The sequence below is a fragment of the Anser brachyrhynchus genome, assembly GCF_964034855.1.
Source record: "Anser brachyrhynchus genome assembly, chromosome: 18".
NCBI classification, from domain to species: domain Eukaryota; kingdom Metazoa; phylum Chordata; class Aves; order Anseriformes; family Anatidae; genus Anser; species Anser brachyrhynchus.
In genome coordinates, this window is record NC_137711.1 from 11,367,541 (window position 1) to 11,389,374 (window position 21,834).

Sequence of the window (21,834 nt, forward strand, 5' to 3'; positions counted from 1 at the left end):
GGGCTACGAGGCGGCGGGGGCGGGGCGTCCTGTGGCCACGCCCCCTCCTGGGGCCGGCGGCGCGGGGTTGGCCGAATTCCCCACTTCTCGGGGCAGAAAGGGCCGCGGGCAGGGCGGCGAAGCCCTGGAGCCCGGGCCCGGTGCCCGGCGTGTGCTCGTGCACCCCCCGCGGCCCCCGAGCCCGGCTGCTGCGGGCAGCCCCCGCGCCCCATCGCCCCCCGCCTGCAATGGGGCGCCGCCGTCCCCTGAACCCCGACCCGGGGGCAGCGGGGAGGTGGGGGCGGGAGGCAGCCCGGGACAGCCGGCCCCGTCCCGCTGTGCAGCCCCGCGCGGTGCTGGGTGCGCGCAGCCCAGCTCCGGGCAGGCTGGGTGCCCGGAGCAGGTTGGGTGCCCAGCGGTCACCCGTTGAGAGCCTGATGGGCCCCAACCTGCTCCAAACCCCTCCCAGCACACAAACAACCCCTGGGGGCCTGCACCCACCCTGTGCCCCCTGCGTCTGGGGCTGCCCCCATCCACGGGGCTCCCCGAGCTGTGCCCTAACCCTTGCAAACCTACAGCCCTGGAGCAGGCTGGGTGCCCGGCACTCTCTGGAGGGGGTTGGGTGCCCACCGTTGTGCTCTTGCAGGGGTTGGGTGCCCGCCGTTACGCTCCGAGCAGGTTGGGTGCCCATCCCGGTGCTCTGGAGCAGACTGGATGCCTGTCATGGCCTGGAGAGGGCTGAGTGCCCATCTCAGGAGCAGGTCGGGTGCCCACCATTTTGCTCTGACCATGTCGGGTGCCCATCTTTTCTCACCGTGCTGCCGACACCACCCGTTGGCACCGTGTCCCCGCTCTCCATGCACTTTTCCCGACGCCCCAAATCCGCCCTCACCCCCCGCCTCCTCCCAGCCCTGCCTCTGCCAGCAAAGCCGCAGCGGCGGGGGCTGCCTTTCCCAAGACGCCCGCCGTGCCTGCCTGGTTAACGCCGATTTTTAAGTCAATGTTTGCTTTGAGGTGCCTCCCAGCTGCACCCCATTGTAAGCCGGAGCTGTTCCCAGGCGCTCGCCCAGGGGCTGGGCGTTTTCGGCCACACAAAGGAGCAGTCACTTAGCATTAGGGGCCGCACAATGCGGCCGTGTCTGCTGCCGCCCCAGCCAGATTTGTGTTTCGCCAGCAAAAGCCCCTCGCCTGAAAGGCGGCCGAGAGAAAAGGGAGACGAGAGAGACGTGATGTGCTGGAGCAAAGGCGGCCTCTCACGGAGGGGGGCAGGAGCCACGGCTGTCCCACGGTCCGGGCGTGGGGATGCCGGCGATGTCCCATGGGGGCAGCCCATGTGGGGAGGTCATTGTGGCGGTGGGTGAGCAGGGGGACGCGGGGCGGGGTGGGCTGTAGGTTTGCAAGGGTTAGGGCACAGCTCAGGGAGCCCCGTGGATGGGGGCAGCCCCAGATGCAGGGGGCACAGGGTGGGTGCAGGCCCCCAGGGGTTGTTTGTGTGCTGGGAGGGGTTTGGAGCAGGTTGGGGCCCATCAGGCTCCGAAGCAAGTTGGGTGCCCCCCATCCATCTCCAAAGCAGGCTGGGTGCCCGTCCTTGAGCCCTGGGGCAATTTGGGTGCCCGCATTGAGTGTTGGAGCAGGTCAGGGGCCCGCTGTTTTCCAAGGGGGGCTGGGCACAACGCACCTTTTAAGAGCTACCGTGCTTTTACTCCCAGGCGTTCCCTCTGAGAGGCACTGTCAAAGGCACAAGTAGCCCCAGGGACTGGATTTGGGGAGAAGCGGCTTGTCCAGACAGGAGCATCCAGGCTGGGGGGCAGAGCTGGGAGCAGCCCATAGCAGGGACAGGCCCCCAGTGGGGCACACGGGGCCGTCGGCATCTCCCCTACATCTCCCGTGCCTCCATGCTACCACCAACACCGATTATTTCCCACTGTAAGGAATTTCCCATTCCTTATAGAGCCAAAGCAGCCAGGGGAGGGCTGGGTTCTGCAGAGCCTTAGGGCGAAGGAGGCTTTGGGAGAAGGAGAGGCCAGGACGGGGGGGGGGGTGCCTGCCCTGGGCTGTGCTGGGTGGCACCAGCGAAACGTGCTTGTGGCTGTGGTGCTGTGAGCGTTCACCCACGGGGATGTGGGCTGAGAACCAGCAGCTCGTTGTACCCGGAGCCCTCGGGAGCTCTGCGGTCATCCCCATCCAAATGCCACACCAAGAGCTGCGGCAGCGTTTCATCCTCGTAACTCGGTGGGTTGAATCGTGGCCATCTGAAGCCATCACCAAATGGATCTGGGCACCAGGCTGGCAGGAGGTGGCTCGGGTGGGGATGGGGCGGTGCACCCCCAGCAGGGGCAGCGGGAGGGGACGGGCGAGGAGGCAGGGACGGGGAGAGACGGGCTGGGGAAGGGAGCAGGGATGGGGCTGGGGGGGACATGGGAGGGACATGGGACAAAGGCAGAGACACTTAAATTATCCTCCCTTTACTCAAAGTCTCCCCGCCCTGAACTGGTTGCGTACATCCACACAGAGGCTTTTTTGTCAGTAAAAGCTGCTATTTTTACTGGCTAATCTGAGTGCTGCTTTTGGTGCTGGGCGATATTTGCCCAATTGTTTCTTTTGACAGACTTTGCCAGCAATTCTTAAAAAAAGCTGTTCACAGCTCTGCCTGCCTACTGAACGCACAGCCGCCACCCAGTGATGATTTTTTCTTGATTATTGCCCTGCTGCTCACTGGGTGCAGGGGTTACCCCTTGTGCACCCCACATCTTTCGGCACCCATCTTCCTGGGGGTCCCTGGGTGGGGATGGTCCAGGAGATGCGGGAAATGTCTCCAGAGCTCAGCCCTGGCCAGGGGCGCTCGGGTCACCCTTCCCTTGCTGGGCACCTTGTTTTGGGTGCATAAACCCAGGCACGGCAGGGTGGGGAGGATGCCCTTTGAGCCAAGCATCGCATCTCGACAGCCCCCTGGGTGTCTGGTGGGCAGGCTGCCAGGCAGCCCTGGTTGGCAGAGCAGCTCTGCACGCACACGCTCCGTTTGCAGCACTGTGTGGTCATAAACCCCAGGAAAAATCGTTAAAGTAACCCAGATCGTGAGCACCGCCATAAGTGAATATCGAATGCTCCTTTTACTGAGCCCGTTTTTCCTTGTGCTGCTCCGAGACGTGTGTTGAAGCAGCAGCTGGAGGCTGACCTGTTCTGGCTCCTGTTAAACTGCCCCGCTGCTACCCCAGCCCTCCAGGAGCTGGGGCTGGGAGGAAAACAGCAAACTGCAGCAGGCTGGCAGCCAAAAATGCAGAGAATAACTCATTTTGGTACAGGACCCCAAAACGCAAACTCCAGCAGCCTGTTCTGCTAACATTGCAGGGTTTCTGTGCCTTGTCCTCAAAAATATGGCTCAAAGAAACTGCCAGTGAAAAAGGGGTGAGCATCTGAGCCGGGGTGTCCCCAGCACCTTGTCATCTCACCTGGCTCTCTACCACACTCGCTCCTACCTGTGCCAGCAGCTGGCGTGCAAGGGATGAGGGTTCAAACCCCGGTTGCATCCCAGACTCCTGCAATGGCCCCATTCAGGCCTCCCATGCCAGAAGCAAGGGGAAAATCCACCTTTGCTGGCCACGTTGAACCAGAGGATTTGACGACAGCTTCAGCATGCTGCTCCCCACCCCGGCCCTGTTCCCAGGAAGGATTTGCCCATCCTTGTGCTTGCAGGATGCCCAAGCCCCTCTGCCCTGACCACTCCGGAGGGCTAGAGGCAGCTGCCAGCCCCGGCTGAGCAAACGCCGCCTTCTCCCCAGGAGTGTCTGCCTGCTCGCTGGAAAGCTGTGAGCTTTCTCTATTATGCAGGAGGTGCTGTGGATTAGCATTGCAGCGGCACCCCATCCCCTTAACCATCTCCCCAAGAGGCTGGGATGGGAGGTGAGGTGGGACCGGGGCAGGGAGGGGATGCTGGAGAGATGGGGAGGCAGAGGGGATGTGGGCCAGATCCTGACACCCCATTTGTGCCTTGCTATGAGAACAAGGCCCAGGGAAAGCCAGCTTCTGGCACTCTTGCATCTGTTTGCGGTAGCAAATAATTCATCAAAACCTATTTGCCTCTGGCTTTTGGGGCAAATGGTGGCAAAGCTTGTGTCCATATGGGCCAAGCCTGCCCTGGAAAGCAGGGACCAAGCCCAGGTGTGCAGTGGGAGCTGGCACAGCCCTGACACTCCCCCAGTCCCCATGGGGTTGGGACTGTCTTTGGGATGGGGACTAAAGACGGGGTCTGTGCAGCTCAGGGGAAAAAAAAGCCTTCAAGGAGCCCCTGGAGACCACAGTTGCCCTCCCAGGTTTGGAAAAACCCTGTGTGCCACAGGGCTGTGTGGCTCTGCATGGGCCGGGTGGGACCAGAGCCGATGTTTGGTGTCAGAGCAGGGCAATGAGGGATTGCACCCGGCACAGGGCAGGCTGGGGCTGCGATGCCCGGGTACCACAGGTAAAAGGGAAAAAAGGAAAGCAAAAAGGTAAAAAGGAAAGCAAAAAGCTAAAAAGGAAAGCAAAAAGGTAAAAAGGAAAGCAAAGCAGGCAGCACCCGCTCAGCAGATCCTCACCCTGGTGGGAAAAGGGGAATCGGAGAGGGGTTTGGGGAGGCTCCAGCCGTTCCCCGGTGCTGACGGGCATTTCTCACCCCGAAGGGCCGGACCCAGATGTCTCGCTGCAGGAGGGTGCTCGCGTCCCACCCAGCCGGGGGCAGCCCCCCGGCCGTGGCACCGCCAGCTCCGGGCCTCGCCGCTCCGCGGGTGCGGGCTCGGGGCTGCTCCGCGCAGCCGGGTTTGGTTTTTGGGGGGCAGCCAAAGCACGTACGAGAGCACCACCTCCTGGGCGAGGCACAGAGCACCCGGGAGGCCGCTGAAGGAAGGGCTCCTGCTGCTGCTTCTGGGGGCTCGGGCGTGCTCCCCTGAGCCGGTCCCCAGGCTGGGGACATCTCCGCAGGCTAAGGTCAAACGCAGGTTTACTTCTCCCCTCTTACCCTCGGCTCCTTCTCACCAGTGCCAACCACCCGCTGTGCTTGAGAGGTGCCTGGGAAGAGGTGGAAGGAGAAGGGGCTGAGCAGAACCTCCTGTAAAGCCTCAGATCTGCAGGTCGAGATCTGAATGTGAAATACAAACCACAGTAAGATGTCGAGTAAAACTTCCCAAATTGGCTGCCAGTTATAGATGTGGGCACAATGATTCCTCCTTCCCGAACTGAACACTTCACCTGGCTGAGCAGCAAAGCTCCCTGTGTGCATCTTGCCACCAAGAATAAATTGGGATTTTTCTCACCAGGATCCTGGCCCCAGCTGAGCAAATGGACAGGGACATACCTGGGATCATTGGAGACTTCCCTGTGCCATCGGTTAGAAGTTGCAGCATGGACTTGACATGGAAATGCTGAGACCTATGGCACCAAACTCACACAGAGATCAATCTTCTGTCTGTAAGTGTGCTTTGAAGATAAGCAATTTTATGTAGCTATACATGATAGCTTTGTGCCTCCCGTCTGCCTGGTGGTTGGGAGTAGGAAGTCTGGGTGATGCTGGGGAAGATTCGCAGCATCCTTTCCTCCTTGTAAAAAGCTGCAAAGATCTGCCCCAAATCTGTCACCGTTGCAGGGAGGGGACCCCGGCCACCCCAACCCGGCAGCCAGGGCTGTGTCCCCTCCTGGGTCAGCAACGTCCCTGGTCTGCGGGAAGCTGCTGGTCCTGGGCAGAGCAGCTCTGGCTGTGGTCATGGGCCAGGAGCTGAGCTTGGAGCCACCTCCTCACCTGGAAAAGGGATCCTGGACCTGGCTTTGTCCCTGAACCTGGCCTCTTGTTGTTCAGGCACCGTCAGACCCAACCCTGTCACCCAGCAGAGACACGGCCGTGCGTGGAAATGGGGCAAAGGCACCGGGAACGGCCGTGACTGGGAGAGGACGAAACTGCTGACAAAGCCGGGGCCGCGATACACCAAAATCCCTTTGATTTCAGCGAGGCCAAAGCTGCCGAGGGAGGCAGACTTGTTTTTCCAGTGCCTATGTATAGTGCCGTGAGCTCATAGTTTCCGACGGCGGAGAGTATCCGAGCTATGGGAAGCAGGAATTTCCACCCCGCCGCGGTGCCAGCCGGGAAGCTGCAGGTGGGGGCAGCGCGGCCGCCCCGCATCCACGGGCACTGCCCCGGTCACTTCTCCCCCCACAGCGCCCCGGTGGGTGCCAGCAGCCCCAAGGAGAGGTGGTAGGATGGGGGTGCGCACCCCAAAGGTGCCGGTGGGACCCCAGCCCTGGCTCAGTCTGCAGAGCTTTCAGCCTCCACCAGCGTGAGAAATTTGGGGTAGTGAGGGGAGTGGCTCTGTCCCTGACCTGCGCAGCGGAGCGGATGGGGATGATGTGCTCCAGATCTCCCTACAGCTCGCGTTGGGATTTCATGGCAAAAGAGGTCTCCTGGGCACGACCCCCACCAGAGGTGCCCTCTGCAGAGGCCAGATGCATTTTGTTAGCTGTCCCATGGCACGGCATGGCACGGCGAGGCTGCACCCTCCCTTTTCCTTCCAGAAACCAGCCCCGTGTTGTAACCGCTGCGCCCACGGGTGACTGATACTGCTGCCCACGCCTGCCACCCGCTGCCCTGCCAGGGCGTGAAACCATCCCTGCTCCCATTGCAGCGACTCTGGGGATCCATCGATGAGCTTTTGGGTGCCAAGGCTGCATTAATGTGCTCATCCACCCCTTTTCTGCTTGCCCCATAGTTCCTGGACAGCCTTGGGCACCTTCCTGAGGTTGGAGGGGTGCAGGACCAGGGATGGTTGTGCAGAGCCTCTCAGCCCCCAGGCAGGTCCCTGCTTGTTGTCCAGGTTTCTCCTGAACCACGGTGGAGACTGCAGGTCCCCAGGGCATTCAGGTCCCTTGAAGCCAGGTTGGCCACCCCGTGGCCACCGCCTGGGCTGGGGAGGCTGGGAAGAACTGAGGTGGTGGCAGGAACCATCCACCCTGCAAACAGTTTTTGGGAGGCTTTGGAGGGAAGATGCCTCTCGGCTCCTTGCCTGGGGGTCAGGTGAGGAATGACAGCACTCCAGGATAAGGGGCAGGACCACAAGAAACCTCTCTGTGGGTTTCCAGCCCTCATGTGGCCAAGCTGTGACTCACAGATAAATGCAGGGGTCCCACCTGCCCCAAATCTGCAGCAGCTGATGCTGGAAACTGCCAGGCAGGCGTGAGGTGCCAGTGGCTCGAGTGCCTGCCCCGCTGTGAGCTTTTGGGGCTGCCCCCAGCCATGCTGGGGTTTGGGTGAGCAGCCAGCAATGCGGCCGGGGGGCAGCACCCCCTCTGCCCCCTGTTCCAGCAGGGTTTGATCGCATTACACAAAGGCAAGCAGGCAGGACCGTACCGCCCAGCCCTGCCTCCGACGCCTGACGCTGGCTCCTCACCCACTCCCTGGTGAAGATCAGGGCTTTAAAACCCGAACGAGTTCCTCCGCATTCACTCCCCGGGAGCTGCCCTGTCCCCGCTCCTGCTTTTACGTAACGTGCCCGCATGAAACGCGCGGCCACCACCTCCGTGTTATATAGGCGTCCCGGTCCCCGTCCCGGCTGCTGCTCAGCGCTGGGGACAGTGGTGCCGTGCATGGAGAAGACCCTGCCCAGGTGCCCTGCAGCAGGTAGGGGGGCTCCGGGGCACGGGGTGAGGGTCTCCTGTGGTTCTTTAGGGAGCATCAAGTCCCTAAATCAGAGCGGGAGTTGGGGCTTCCTCCTCTTGAGCAGGGAGGGGATGGCTTCTTGTGTCTGCGTGGCCATCCCGGTGCTGGGCTCTGAGAGGGGCTGCCGTGACCACATCTCCTGCAGCTAGGGGGATGGTGAAAACTCCAGAAACATCTGTGAGGACACCCATGGGTGCACTCAGGCTTGCAAAAGTGGGTGCAGATTGTGTTGGGTCTGAAAACACTGCTGGGGCTGGAGGGCTGCCTGCTTTATGGGGCTCCAGCTGCTGAACCACTCTAGGAGAAGGGCGCTGAGCATCCCTCCTTCACCTTTTCTCCCTCTCCCTCCCCTGACCCCATGCTCCCTGCCCTCGGAAGCACATGGGTTTCCTTCAGACCCAGCCCATGCAGGGGGCTCAGGACCGAGGTGGCCATGGTGGCCCCGCACTCCCTGGTGCCCGAGGCCAGGGCAGGGGCCGGGTGAGGTGTCAGGGCCGGGCTGTGCCCTGCCCGCTCTGACAAACAGCAGACGCCGCTCCGACTAACAGCAGACGCCGCTCCTGGGGCTCGCAGCCCGCACCGTGCTCCAGCGGTGGCTCGGCCACCGGGCTGGGACGTCCTTGGAGGGAGCCTGATGTGGGGCTCGCTGCCTGCCCCCACACGCTCCCTCTTCACCCCCCTGCCCCACCTGCCCATCCTCCCAGCTCCTCCACGTCCCCCGGGGTGGGAAGGTCTCCTTTCCTTGGCAGGTTTCTCTGTGGGATGGGTCTTCCCACCTCCCATGGCTCTGGAGCTGACGGCAGAGCACAGAGGCACTGGTGCCACGCACCGAGCTTGCTTTGCCTGCAGCAGGGTGCCAGTGGGTGCAGCCCCTTCCAGGGGCTCGCACCTTTTCCCTTTTCCCATGGAGTTTTGCAGCTGGGGCTTGTTGCTCCTGGTGGCTCCAGAGCTGAGGTCCTCCCATCATCCCTCTCCTGCACCAAGTTCCAAACAAGGGGGTTTAATACATTAATGAAAATGTCCTGCCTCGTGGGGACCGTGCCTCATTGCCACCCACACATCTGTGAGAGGGCAAGGGCAAGAGAGCAGGGAGGAGGAGAGATAGAGCATGCCAACCATTGTGCCCCAGACCTTATTAACCTTATCAACCCCCCGCATCTTTCCTCGCAGCTGGGGAGCGCCCAGGGCCCAGCAGGGATGTCGGAGACCTCGTCCAGCAAGGAGGCCCCCCCGGCCGAGTGCCCCGTCTGCTACGAGAAGTTCCAGCCGCTGGAGCACACGCACCGCAGGCTCAGCTGCGGGCACGTCTTCTGCCATGACTGCCTGGTGAAGTGCCTGCTCTCCGCCAAGCTGGACGGCCAGGTGCAGAGCAGCATCATCTGCCCCGTCTGCCGCTACGTGACTTTCCTCAGCAAGAAGAAGGCTCTTTGGCCGAGCAACCTGCTGACGCTGGAAATGCCCCTGTCACCTTCCTCCTTGTCCCAGCTGGCCAAACCGGAGCCCAGCAACACCTTGGTGGTGCCCAGCCACTTTGTGATGCCGGTGCAGAGCTTCGACCGGTGCCGCGGCACGGGGAGCAGCCCCGGGGACTCACAGGGAGAGCTGGCACGAGAAGCCCACATCTTCGTCATCAGCAGCCACGGGATGCCGCTGGTGGACACGGACTGCTCCTCCCTGGGGAGGAGAAGCCTAGCCGAAACACGCAGCACGGTGTCCTCCAGCTCAGCCCTGGGCTTGAAGTGCTGTCAGTCGCCCATCGCCCTGGCCGTCCTCCTCATCCTGACCGTGGCCATGCTGGCGGCCGTGCTCCCTTGGCTGCTGCTGGTGAAGAGGGACTCATAGCAGGGATGGGACCGGCTCGGCTGCTGCAGTGCTGCCTCTGATGCTGGGGCTGGCGCCTCCTGGAAAACCTCCCTGGAGGGAGCCCAGAAGCAGCTCCAGGGGACGCTTTTCCATCTGGCCAGGGACTTCTGGGTGTTTTTGAAGATCTCTGGGTGCTCACATGCTGGATTTTTTTTTTTCATTTTGGCTAAAACGTGGCTTCTCAAGCCCTGCTAGTGGTTTCTCTGGCATTTTAGTGGCACAATGGGGCAGGAAGGGACCCAGCTCGCTGCCCACGCAGTCCCAGCCATGCCCTCCCTCAGCCCTGCTCTCAGGTCCCCAGGGTGGGGGCCATGCTCCTGCTGCCACCGTGTCCCTTCTGCCCTGGGCGTACAGGGACAGGCAGCAGGGCAGGGGGCAAAGCCAGGTCTAGGCTGTGCCAGGGGCAGGTTTGGGAATCCCACCCTGCTCCCCATGGTGTGGGCATCCGGGATGTGCAGCTGAGATTTGGGGATTTCTGTGCCCTGTCTAAAGGAAGGGCGAGCGGGGGCTGCTGGTCACCCCCTGCCAGAGCTGCCAGCGGTGACGGCGACTTCCTCCTGCCACGCTCCCCCCGTGGCTGGGCACCCCAATGCTGCCTCTGCACCCTCACCACCACCTTTGTCCTCCTGACCCAGTGCCCAGCCCCGTGGGTGCTGCTGGCCTCGCTCATTCTGGAATGCGCCCCAAGGACCTCGGTGCTTTCGGACTGCCTGACCCCTATGGAGCAGGAGCAGGATGTCCCTCGCTGTCACCCGCAGGAGGTGGCGGCAGGCAGGAGGGTGGCACTTGGTCCCCGTGCTCCCTAAGTGAGATTCCCACTGCCTGGCTGGGCGTCAGGTGGCCAGAGTGCCACCGAGACAGCTTTGGGATCATCCAGAACATTTCAGGGGGACAAATAAAACCCACATGGGGCTGGGAATGCTGCTTGATGGGAAAGGATCAAGGCAGCCCATGGCCCACCTCTGGGCAGAGCCAGGACACCACTCATTCGCCCCCGTGCCTCAGTTTCTCCACCTGCGCACTGACCCCCGCACGAAGCACTGGGAGATCACCTGAGGAAAAAGTGCTTGAGACACCGCACCGGAATGGAAATCCTATTTCATAACAAATAATTACCTGACAATAACGCGCCCATGCCTCATCGTTTAATAATTACCCTTGTTATGACGCCATGTGTCAGGGGAATTACTGGAGGGTGCCAGGGAGCCACCCCCTTTGTAGGGGCTGCCCGGAGGTGGGAAGGGGTGGAGGAGCCCACTTTTGGCTGCTGTTGCTGGAGTCCCGGGGATGCTTGGCAAGGGGGTGGCAAAGAGCCTCAGCAGCAGCTCCGGGGTGCGGAGGGACATCCTGAGATGTGTCAGGGTGGAAAAATGGAAGAGGGGACCAAGAGGTGCCATCAGCAGGGACAGGCAGTGCCGTGGGCCTTGGCTGGGACTATGGGGGCATCCCCCCCTTTCGGGCAGGAGGTTGCCACAGGGTGGCACTGCTTGGCCAGGGATGGCTGCGGGGGCTGGCGTGGTGGCAGGAGCAGCCCTGGGTGGTGGCACCCTGCGCCTCCAGCCCCTGCCTTGGTGGGCGAGGGTCACGGAGCCCCCCCGGGAAGTCCTGCAGCAAGCACACCTCGGCGAACCAGGGCCCGGTTGTACCAGCAGCCACAGCAGCAGCCCAGAGCCCCCCGCAGCTCGGGGCCAGCTGGGTGCCCCCGGCCCCACGTCCTCACCAGGGCCACCCCTGGGTGCCGGGGCCTGTCCTGGGGTCTGCGTGCGTCTGGGAGGGTGATCCCAGCCCCTTCCTGTGCAGACGGAGAAGCTGCCAGCATCCTGTTTGCTCCTTATTCGTGCTGATGGCCGGAGCCAGACCTTCCTGAGCCCTGTCTGGCTGCAGGTCCCCGGGGGAGGTCTGGTTCTCCTCACACCAGACCCCCAGGCGCTGCGCAGCTTCACCCCCACCAAGGGCATCGCAGGGCTCTGAGGCCATTTCCAGCCCGGCGCTGAGTCACTCAGGGCTTCGGCTCCTTGTGGTGACCTGAACATTTCAGGGACAGGGGCAGCTCGGGGCCGTGCATCAGGTGGCTGTGTTCTCTGCAAATGTCCCAGCTCCCCCCTGCTCATCACCCGCCGTGGGGACACTCGCGTAGTCCTGCCTTGCCCCTGCCGTCTCCTCCAGCAGACACCAGCACCGGTCTGTGGGCGGTCAGTCACCCACTCGTGTCCAAATTCTCCGGGCAGCATCTCCTTGCAGAGTTACTGTCAGCTGCAGGCTCCTGGCACGCCGCTGGTGCTTGCGATTCAGGCTGGGAGCTGCTGGAGATCCCTGGGGATGCCCTGGGGGCCCTGGCTCCATCCCAACCCCTTCCCCTTTCCCCTTTTCATTGCTGGAGAGGGCTGGGATGTCCTGTCCCTTGTCCCCTTGTGAAACTGGGGCCCTGTCCCCTGCCACAGCCCAGAGGCTGTGTTTTTCATGAGCAAACTCAAGCTGCCTAAGGCAGGAGCCCATTAGGGCAATTATTTTCTAAGTGCATTTGGGAGGGAGCTAATGGCTCTCCTGCAGATAAGGAAGGCCAGCATGCATGCACACAAAATTAAAGGTCAGCTAACAAAAGGGCCAGAGGCATGTCCTCCAGGCAGCTCTGGAGGAGGGGACACACCCCTGGTGGGCAGGGGCTGTGTAGGACCGTGCAATGAGGATGAAGGGCTCATGCGATGGGGCAGGATGCCAGGAGCTCTGATGCTGGTCTGGGACTGCTCTGCAAACATGTGGCAAGAAATAAAGCCCAGCTTGGGCTGAACTGGGGTAGAGTGTGGGCATTTGGGGCATTGGGAGAGTGTGTGTGCAAGTGTGTCGGTGTGTCCTCATGTCCAGCAGGCAGCTGGCTGTGCTCAAGATGCAGTTGGACGTGTTTCACTATCAGTGCACAGGTTTCCATGCCTGTTTTCATGCCTTGTATTTTATTTCAAGCAGGTGCCGATGTATGTGCGTGCCTCAGTAGAAGTTTCCAGAGACACTTGAACTGAAGTGAGTGTCCGGGCACCTTCCCCCCACCAGCCCTGGGGCTGTGGCACCAGCTGTCCCCAGGGAGGGACATCTGGCTGTGCGTGATGTGGAGCCTGCCCGTGCTTTTAAAGGAAATCAAAGTCCCCTCTTCACTGTCGTGCTCTGCATGGGTCAGCCTGGGGTGTCCCTTCCCTCAGGACCCTGTGGTGCCCACAGCTTCACCTGCTCCAGCAGCGCACCTGCCCGGCCCGGTGGGGCTGGAGCTCTCCTACACCTTGGTCCTGGGCAGGGAGATGAGGGTGGAGGTGCCAGCGGACCCCAGGAGCTGGTGTGTCAGAGGCTTTTCCCCTTCTCTGTGGTAGGAGAGGTCTCCAGACCACATCCCTTCCCAGGAGACCTGCAGCTTGGCTGTGGGCTGGATGAGAACAGAGACATGGCCCCAAGTCGATGAGCAGCATCAGAAAGTCATTGCTCTTGGGGTGGCTGCCTGGCACTGATGGCATTCCTGGTGCCAGCCCTCAGCCTGCTCACAGTGGGCACCAACTCCTGCTGTGGGTGCATGGCCCTATCCATGCTGGGTACACCGAGGCACGACCCCAAAAGCTGCCTTTCCCACTCACCCATGGCAATGGGGTGCACCAGGCTACGTGACCCTGGACCAGCAGCCAGCAGCCCCGCTGCAGGCAGGATGCTTTGGCGAGCACCGCCAGGTATCGCCACCACCCAGGCAGGCAGGCTGGCCTGGGGACCTGCCCTGGGCGCCAGCTGGCTAGGAAAGGGGTGGGGATGTGTGTGCCAGCTCAGTGATTTGATAAGTATGGCCATCTGGAGCAGGCTCGGATCTCCTGCTGCAGGTTTCGGAAGCCTGTTGAGAAAGGACTCGGGCACAGCAGCTGTCTGCCCATGCAGGTGCTCCTGAGGATGCTTCTGAGGATGTCTCTGAGGATGCTTCTCACATGGAGAAGCAGGGTGAACAGGTCCTTTCCAACAATACGTCCTCTGCCCTTCTGAGAGAAAACTCTCCTGCACTTCCATAACTCCCGTAGGACCACCAGCGCAGTCACCATGAGCACAAGGGCTTACTGCTCTCTTTTTAGGAGAGGGAACAAAAACCACGCCAGGGCTGATGGGTTTCTCCCAGGCAGGGAGGAGTGATCCACAGGCAGAGCGCTGCTCTGAACTAGAATAGCCGGGTGAGGAGTGCGTGGCGATGGATGGGTGTTAGGTGGGTGGTGGGGCTTCAGGTCAGTGTGAGAATGGCACTAGCTGGAGGTGGGCACTAGCTGGAGGTGGGCAGTAGATGGATGCGTGCCTGTGCAGGGACAACAGGCTGTGGGGGGTGACCGGCAGAGTGGTGCTTGTCCACATTTCTCCATGCTGTGTGGACAGCGGAGAAAGTGGGCATGAAGACGACACACAGGACTCTGTAAGGTGACCTGAGCCTTCCCACGATACTGTGGCCCTCACGAACCCCCGTTTGGTTAGCTGGCACCGTGAGCTGTGCATACACCAGGGCTGTGCTTGCAGCTCTGCCCAGCTGGTGCGGGATGTCCGCGTGGAAAGGGTGGGTGGGAGTCCCAGGAAACCCCAGCCAGTGTTGCAAAGAGGCAGGGCCAGAACCGCCATCAGGCTGGCAGACAGTCCTGATGCGTTTAAGATGTTCTCCTGCACAGTGTCCTGCCATTAGCTTTGCCATTCCTGACCCACCTTCCACCAGTGGCCCCATGGAGTCGTCTGACTGCAGGTGGATGTGGTGTGCAGCAGCCAGCGCAGCATGATGCTGGCTGCTCTGCAGGACCCGGGGTGCTGCTGGTCCCAGTGTCCCCCAAGTCGTCTCCTTCCCTTCCTCTGCCTAAAATTGCTGGCTTGGCAACCCGCCCTCAGTTTCCAGTGTGGACAGGACCCGAGGAAGATCCCTGGCAGCTCTGGTGTGTGTGATTTCCCAGGCTGGAGGGCACGCACTGCCCTTCCCACGCCAGCAGCTTTGCCTGGTGGCAGCAGGGCTGTGTGCTCTGGGTAATGGCTGCATAATGCGTCATTAGCAGGAGAAGGTGGCGCTTTCATGGCTTGGAGATGGGAGAGGTGGGAATTGCGCAGGGCCCAGGAGTGCTTACTGGCCAGGCATGTCAGCAGGCTCCATTAGGAGCCAGCCTCTGAGAGCCCCGGCTGCATCAGCTGAAATCTCGGCATGAATAATTGAGAAGAAGGCTCCTCTGAGCTTCCTCTCCTCCCCTGCACCCAGTCCATGAAGGCTGGAGTGGGGCTGGCCTGGGTTGTCCAACTGGTGTGGGACACGGACATGGTGACACCGACCCAGACGGGTGTCCCCATGCCTGGGTCTCTCCAGCCAAGATCTTCTAGGCTCCACCTCCAGCACACAGCAGCCACCTTTTCACATTGCCCGCCTGTGCCAGCATATGGGGCATGGCCCCGGGCTGGGCTCCTTTTCTGGAGCCTTGCAGAGGAGTGGGGTTCTCCAGACCTAAAATGGGCCTGGGGGCCTGGCAGTACCTGCGGGGCTCAGCTGGTGTCCCCCTGACACATAAATGCCCGTGGCTGCAGCAGCTCACCAGGACCAGATGCCCATGCCCTGCTGAAGGTCTGATTGCTTTTCTGTGACAGCCATTCACAGCCCTATTTTGTCAAAAACTTAGCAACCGGACACAAAAAGAACCAAAAGCCTGAAACACCTTCAGATCCCGGGACAAGCAGGGATGGGCGATGCTGAGGCGGGGTGTGCTTGGGGTGCTGCGGGGCTGGTGCTAGGCACCCAGCTCCCTCTGCACGGACAGATCCTGGAGCAAGCATGCAGAAGCCCTTACCCTGCTCTGGGTTCATCTGCCACCACATGCTGAGAAATGTGTACATGTGACGGGAAGGTCTAATGTTAATTTAGTTGGCTCTAAGACGTGGAGCCTCCAGGAAAACTTGTCCTTATCTGCTCAGATCCATCAGGAGTTGGAGCTGCTGGGCATTGATACAGGGCAGGATTGCAGGCAGCTGCTGGGAAATCAGGGATGTCCAGGGACCCTGGGGGAGAGCATCCTTGGGCTGTTCCCAGCCAGGCCCCAGAGCTGCAGCGAGCCCCAGGGAAGCAGAGGGATGCCAGCCTTGCACAAGGGCTGCTCTCACCAAGAGATACTCTTTAGCTTTATTCCCAGCCCCTGGGCGAGATCCTCTGGCTGCTGGTCGTGGTCACTTCTCACCCATCTCACTAATGACTGCAGAACTTTCAAACGAGCACCAATTAGCTCCTGGCCAGCACTCCTAGGCTGATCCATTTGGAGCCCAGCCAGGGCTCAGGCAGGCATTAACGGAGCTCAGCTCATTAGTGGAGGCTGGGAAGAGAAGCAGGGCTGGGCTGGGAGGGGTGGCAAGACCCGGGGGATGCTGTGCTGCTCCCTGGACAGGACGGCACGTCCCTCCCATCCCAGGGACTCTGGAGGATGTAAGGGTGCATCTGTTTCTGCTGGCAGCTGCCTTTGCCCTTTCTGGTGAAAAACAAGCAGGATCATGCTTCCCATCCTGTAAGTATGGCCACAACCAGGCCTGAAGGGCTGCTGAGGGCTGTGTTGTCCCAGCAGGTGGCTCCAGGATGAGGTTCTGTCTCTGCCCGAGGGGGGACAAGAAATCTGGGCTCAGCCCAGCCATGCGCTTTCTCTGGCTCCTGGTGAGCATGTGAATGTTGCTGGACATTAGGAAAAGCACACGCTTTTCTTCTGCCCTGAACCTGAGGGGAGGTCTGGAGTGCCCAGCTGAAGCGAAGAGTCTCATCTGGAGGCTCTTTAACAGCTCAGCCCTTGTCAGCTGCTCGAAGGGACGCTGTGTGCCCAGAAGGGCAGGAAGATGGGACAGGCAGTGGCACCCTTTGTGGCTGCACGTGCCACACGCCCTGAGCGTGACCGATACCAGCAGCCGACTGCAGCAGCCCTGGGTGGGGACAGAAGCGAGCCTGCGAGTCGCAAGGCGGTGCCCAGCCCCAGGAGCTCAGCGAGATGGCATGAGGGTGATGACGGCACGAGGGCAATGTCAGCACCGGGCTGGCATGCGGAGGGAGGAGGCACTGCTCTGCCTGCTGCTTCCCACCCCGTGCACTGCCCTGCGCACCTCCACGCTGGGCAGCTGCAGCAGTCAGGGGGCTGGGGGGGCTCAAATCCCAGTTCGGAACCCACAGCTGTGTGGGGAGGGGCAGGGCTCACTGCAGGGGGCTGTGCAGTGGGGGAGACCCAGCTCCTCCAGGACACCCAAACCCTGTCGCTACCCGTCTGCGCAGTGCCTGCGGGTCCTGGTCCTCGCCTCGGGTCTCCTTCCCACAGTCCGTTCTGCTGCCCTGCCTCTGAGCAGAGCTGGCTCTGCCCACGGGTGAAGCACAAATTTAACCAAATTGCTGCCTAGGGGCTGGCTCCTTGCTTGATCGGCCACGGGTGGACATCAGCTTCAGGCTGGTGGGATGCCAGGAAGGTCAGCTCCTGCCCCAGACAGAGGACACTCGCTCAGGGCTGGTGTCCCAGTGGTACTGCCTGGGGTCATTGCCTGTGATCTCCTGACAACGGCTGATTCTGAAACATCTTGGCCCCTGAAGTCACGGGGATTTGTAAGAATCACAGGAGCTCTCTTAACATGAGTTTATATTTGAAGGAAAAAGGATGTGCCCCCCCCGCCCATGACTGCAAATGCAGAGAAACCAGCAGTGACTATTTTTATAATGTACTTCCTCCTTTTTTATTTTTTTTTTAAATAAAAAATCTTACTTGCACAGGAGGGGGTCTCCCCATATTGCCTGAAAAGGGTTAATGCTGCTGCTGTTTGCTACTGACGTTCTGTCTCTATCTGGCATATTCTACACATTTTCCAGCTCTCGCTGTCCCCTGTGTAACAGCCGCCCGTGGGCAGAGTAACCACAGCCAGAAGTTCCCCCTTTACCCCACCACCTACTGTCAGTAAACAAAAGGCTTTGAAAAGGAAGGCAGCAACTTTAATGAAAAAGTCCCAGACCGGTGACACCAAAACCCTTCCTCCAGAGCAGAGCAGAGCAGACCGCCGCAGAACACCCTGCCCAGGCTCTGGTCCATTTCGTGTCCCCAGGGCACAGCCTCACACCCTGCTCGATGTGGCTGGTGCCACCCCTTGGTATGGGGATGCTCTGGGCCACGTTCTGGGGTGATAGGAGGTGGTGCCAGTTCTACCTGGGGCAGGATCAGGCCCCCAGCGTGCCTGAGTTTCCAATGTCAGTTACTTGGATGGTTTGAGGCTGTGGTGAGCAGCATATCCATGGACTTGAGCAGGAGCCTTCCTGCCCTGGGAGGGCAGACGGGATGGTTCAGTGGCTGCAGGGCCACCAGTTGCTGAGATGCCAGCCCTGACATCAGGCTCATGAGCCCCGGGAACTGGGGGCAGAGAAGAGCTGCTGGGTTCTCCCCGACCACGAATTCCCATGATGACAACTTGCACATGAGCCCCACTGCAACTGCTGTTGGCCCAAGGAGATAAGTAATAAGGCTGACATGGACAGCAAAGGCCTGATACTACCCGTAAAGCATTATTTTGTCCAACCTGCTTTCTAGGCAGTGGTGACGGTGGGCATCCTCCCCTCAACCCTCCTGTGGAGGCTCGAGTGTCCTGTTCCCTGTGTGCTCTCCCTGGGAGCTCTCTAACTGGGCAAGAAATTGCTGCTGGAGCTGGGCTGAGTGCAAGCAGCATGTGTGCAAATGGCACCTCCATCACCCACGGGAGTCTGTGGAGGTCTTTCTGAAATGGTGGGGAACGTCTCTCCTGCAGCACATCGGTGCAGCTCTGCTCTGAGCCTCTGACAGATGAGCCCCAAGTGCCAGCGCTGCCCTGTCCACCGGTGTCCAGAGGGAAGGGCTGACGGGAGCACCAAACTTCACCTCGAAGGGGAAGTCACAATCGAATAAAGCTTGGTAATGTCTTAAATGACTGAAACCAGATGTCCGTAACGGAAAGTGCTGAACAACCCATCGATGGGTATTACGAGTGCTTCCATCCTGCACAAAGTCTCTGTGGACTGCATCAGGAACACAGGAGGAAGGAGACACAGATCTTTTGGTTCCCTCCCACCTGAAAGCTGTGCTTTGAGTCAGCAGGGAGCTTGTTTCGGTGTTGAGCCACCGCCAGTTTGACAGCTGAAGCACTAAATCCTTTCCTACCTCTGTAGCTCCAGTAGATCTTTAAACAGAGACCTGAGCATTTCAGTAAGTGCCGCTTAGAAAGTGCCTGAGATCTTGCTGAGATTAGCTGAAATGTATCTTAGACCTCCACCCAGCCACCTGCTGGGTTTTGTTTAGGAAATCCTCTGTCCTGCTGAATTTTGTCGTCTCCTTCTCCCAGCAGGTGCACCCATGTACATACGAGGTCCCCAAGCACATCGGACCCGCACCTCAGGTCAGCCCCCAGCAGCGAGCCCTGCTGAGCCTGTTCTTCACATCGCGGAGAGCTTGGCAGACCTGGTCCTGCCTGCCGGCCGGATCCTGCCAATCCACACCTGGCACCTGCCAGGACAACTTGCAGTCATTCTGCCGCCACCAGGTTGCTCCTGTTGGGCTCTGGCCGTGGGTCGGAGTGAGCATGGTGTGCTCAGGGGGGATGTGAAGGCGCCGTGCGGGGTGGCTGCACTTCTCATGCCCAAGGTGGTAGTGATGCACCCAGCAGATCCGTATAGTGCATCTCTGTGTGTTTTCAGTGGCAGGTTTGCAATAGAAGACCACGTCTAAGGGTGGGGCGACAGAGTCCTAGTTTGGTGCTACTCCTCTCCATCTGCTTGCTCCTATTCCTCATATTCTGGTCATCTTCTGTTCCTTATAACGGATAACAAAAAGAGATGTGAATACTTTAAAAAAGCCTGCTGATACCTAAGAAATTCAAGATCTATCCAGTTAGGACATGTAAAATCAAAATTCTGGGTCTCAAGGGACCATTGACCACCAGCCCTGTCACCTGTACCAGCAGTACCAGAAGTACCAGCGGACTTCTGCCTGGATGACAACCAGGATGTCCCTGGGCTCACAAGGGCAGCCAAGCCAGCTTCACCTGGGCACTGTGATACTCAGGACCAGCCTGGGTAAGGGTACAGATAGGGCCGCTAATATTTGGTCACAAAAGGAGTTTTTCTTCTGGAGGATCTGGACAAACCATCACAACCATGACATCAGAGGGGTTGATGTGCCCCCCCACTGCCACCAAGGTGCAGAGGAGGGAAGAGCAAGGCTGTGATACAGGGGGGCCAAGCCTACTGGGAGCACGCACAAGCCATGGATGAGGACTCCTGGCAGGCACTTGTGTAACATTTTGGGGTTAAACCAGCAGGCAGGAAGAGCTGGAGGCTGCTCGTTTTGGTGAGGAGCAGTCCACATCAGGGGGGTGACCGTGGGAGCGCAGGAGGAGGGCTGCTGCTCCCCAGTGCCCTGCACACATGGGCACCGAGCCCCAGGCTGCGAAACCCCCCCGAGCAAACAGCGAGAACAAAACCACAAAAACCCCAGGCTGGGAGATAAGCTCTTGGGTCAGTAGGGCCCTGGGCTCGGGCCAGCTCTCCCGGTGCTGCACAGAAGGGAGCCTCCAAGGGACAGGGATGTGCAGATGCTTCCATCTTGCCTCTCCTCCCCTCGGTGAGGCCGGCCCAGCTGCAGACCTGGCAGGGGCTGACTATGCCAGCCAGAGTGCTCTGGGGACAGGGGAAGAGGGGTGTCCCTGTGTCCCTGGGGTGGAAAGGGACATCAGAGACGGGTGCTAGGGCATGCAGGCTCTTGGGTGTCCACTGTGGGAGAGGATGGGACAAGGAAGGTACCAAAGGTGGGAGAAAGCCCTCGGTGCCCTACTGTGGGCACACGCCACGAGAAGCAGGATTTCCTGCTGGTAGCAGTGCCTGGCTGATTGCTGCTGCCCAGAGGTGGGAGCCCCGAGGGCACCAAGCCCTGGCTGTGCCCGCACCCCTCCAGAGGCTGCCCAGAGGAGAAGGGCACTGGAGGCACCTCGCACACCCACAGGTGTGGGGACACGCTCGTGATTTGTGCCCCAGCCGGAGAATGGTGCCCACCCTGCCCAGAGCCACGTACACTGGTGAGCATCAGAGAGCAGACAAACTGCAGAGGGGAAAATGGACCAGCAGGTCACACCCCATGGGGACCACCGCCTCCCAGGGGTCTTCACGAGCCTGGCAGTCGTGGTAGGGGGAACAGGTGGTGACGGGGACCTTGCACCCATTTCCACGGGGTGTTGTCCCCAGGCAACGTGCCGAGACCTGCGCCCAACAAGGGACAGACATTGAATGGTGACAAAGCCTCAGCCAGGCTTTGCGGCTGGATCGAACAGGCTTAGCATTCGCAATTAAAAATCCCAGAGCAAATAAAGGAGGGTGTTGTTAACCGCTGCCCTTCCTCATGTATAGCTGCAGTATCCAACTAATGCTTGTTACAGGCTCTTATCTGGAGGCGCATCAAGGAAATGCTTGAAGGAGGTAGTCCCAATGGCACCTGGGTGGAAAAGCACCTGGAGACCTGGTGGTGGAGGGTAAAATCGAGGTGCTGGCCAGGGCATCCCACCAAGTGCAAGGGCTGTGAAACACTGTGACTCAGGCTGCAGCTTCCCCACCGTGAGGAGTGCAGAAAACGTCCAGGCTGCCTCTTGCAGTCACTGCCCTCGGGATGAGAAATGCGGAAAAATCAGTAAATAAAAACTTTTCTCGCTAACTGTGAGAGGCTTTATCTATATAAAATCATGTGAGCAAATATCTCCCGGGAGGCTGATGGTTGGGGATCTCATCATTTGGCAATCTTCCTCCTGCACTGTGTTTGGTCTGTGTGTGCCTGGGGCGCTGCCCTGGCTGAGATGCCAGGGCCGAGGGGAGGTGAGTCCGGTCCCAGCGCACGTGCAGTGGGGGCATCGCCCTCGTCTCTGCCTCCTCTTTGTCTCACGCATTGCTATAAAACCTTTAGGTCCTTGGGACGAGGTTGGCTCTGGGGTGTCCTGCTGTCATCATTGTGTGGCATACAGCTCCGAGCACTGCAGGACTGTTACTCATTAATTCAGGCTAATTGGTTCCAGCATCCACACGGGCTCGCTGGTGAGGAGGAACATCCCCTTGGGACACCAGGAAGGAGGCAGGACACCGTCCGCGGCGGTGCTCACTCGACACACGGACATTTCCACCCCCGTTGGGTTCTGCAGTGGAGTTATTGCTCGCAGGTGAGGCCAGAACCGAACCCTTTGCAGCAGATCCCAGCCAACCTGGAGGTTTCTGCGTCACCTCCATGGGGCTGATCTTCAGCATGGGCCCAGCGCCGCACCACCTGATCTTTGTGCCCACT

At 60.2% G+C, this 21,834-nt stretch overlaps 1 protein-coding gene across 1 annotated transcript; it reads left to right on the plus strand.

Moving 5' to 3' along the window:
* The first annotated feature begins 6,755 nt into the window (after positions 1-6,755).
* Positions 6,756-12,657, plus strand: RNF222 (ring finger protein 222). The gene is made up of 2 exons (XM_080560621.1): positions 6,756-7,615; positions 8,825-12,657. The coding sequence occupies exon 2, from the start codon at positions 8,852-8,854 to the stop codon at positions 9,494-9,496; it is 645 nt and encodes a 214-aa protein (XP_080416747.1). The 5' UTR covers positions 6,756-7,615; positions 8,825-8,851; the 3' UTR covers positions 9,497-12,657.
* The last annotated feature ends 9,177 nt before the right edge of the window (positions 12,658-21,834 follow it).

Coding starts and splice junctions, on each gene's coding strand:
- RNF222 (XM_080560621.1), top strand. CDS start 8,852: ATGTCGGAGACCTCGTCCAGCAAGGAGGCCCCCCCGGCCGAGTGCCCC.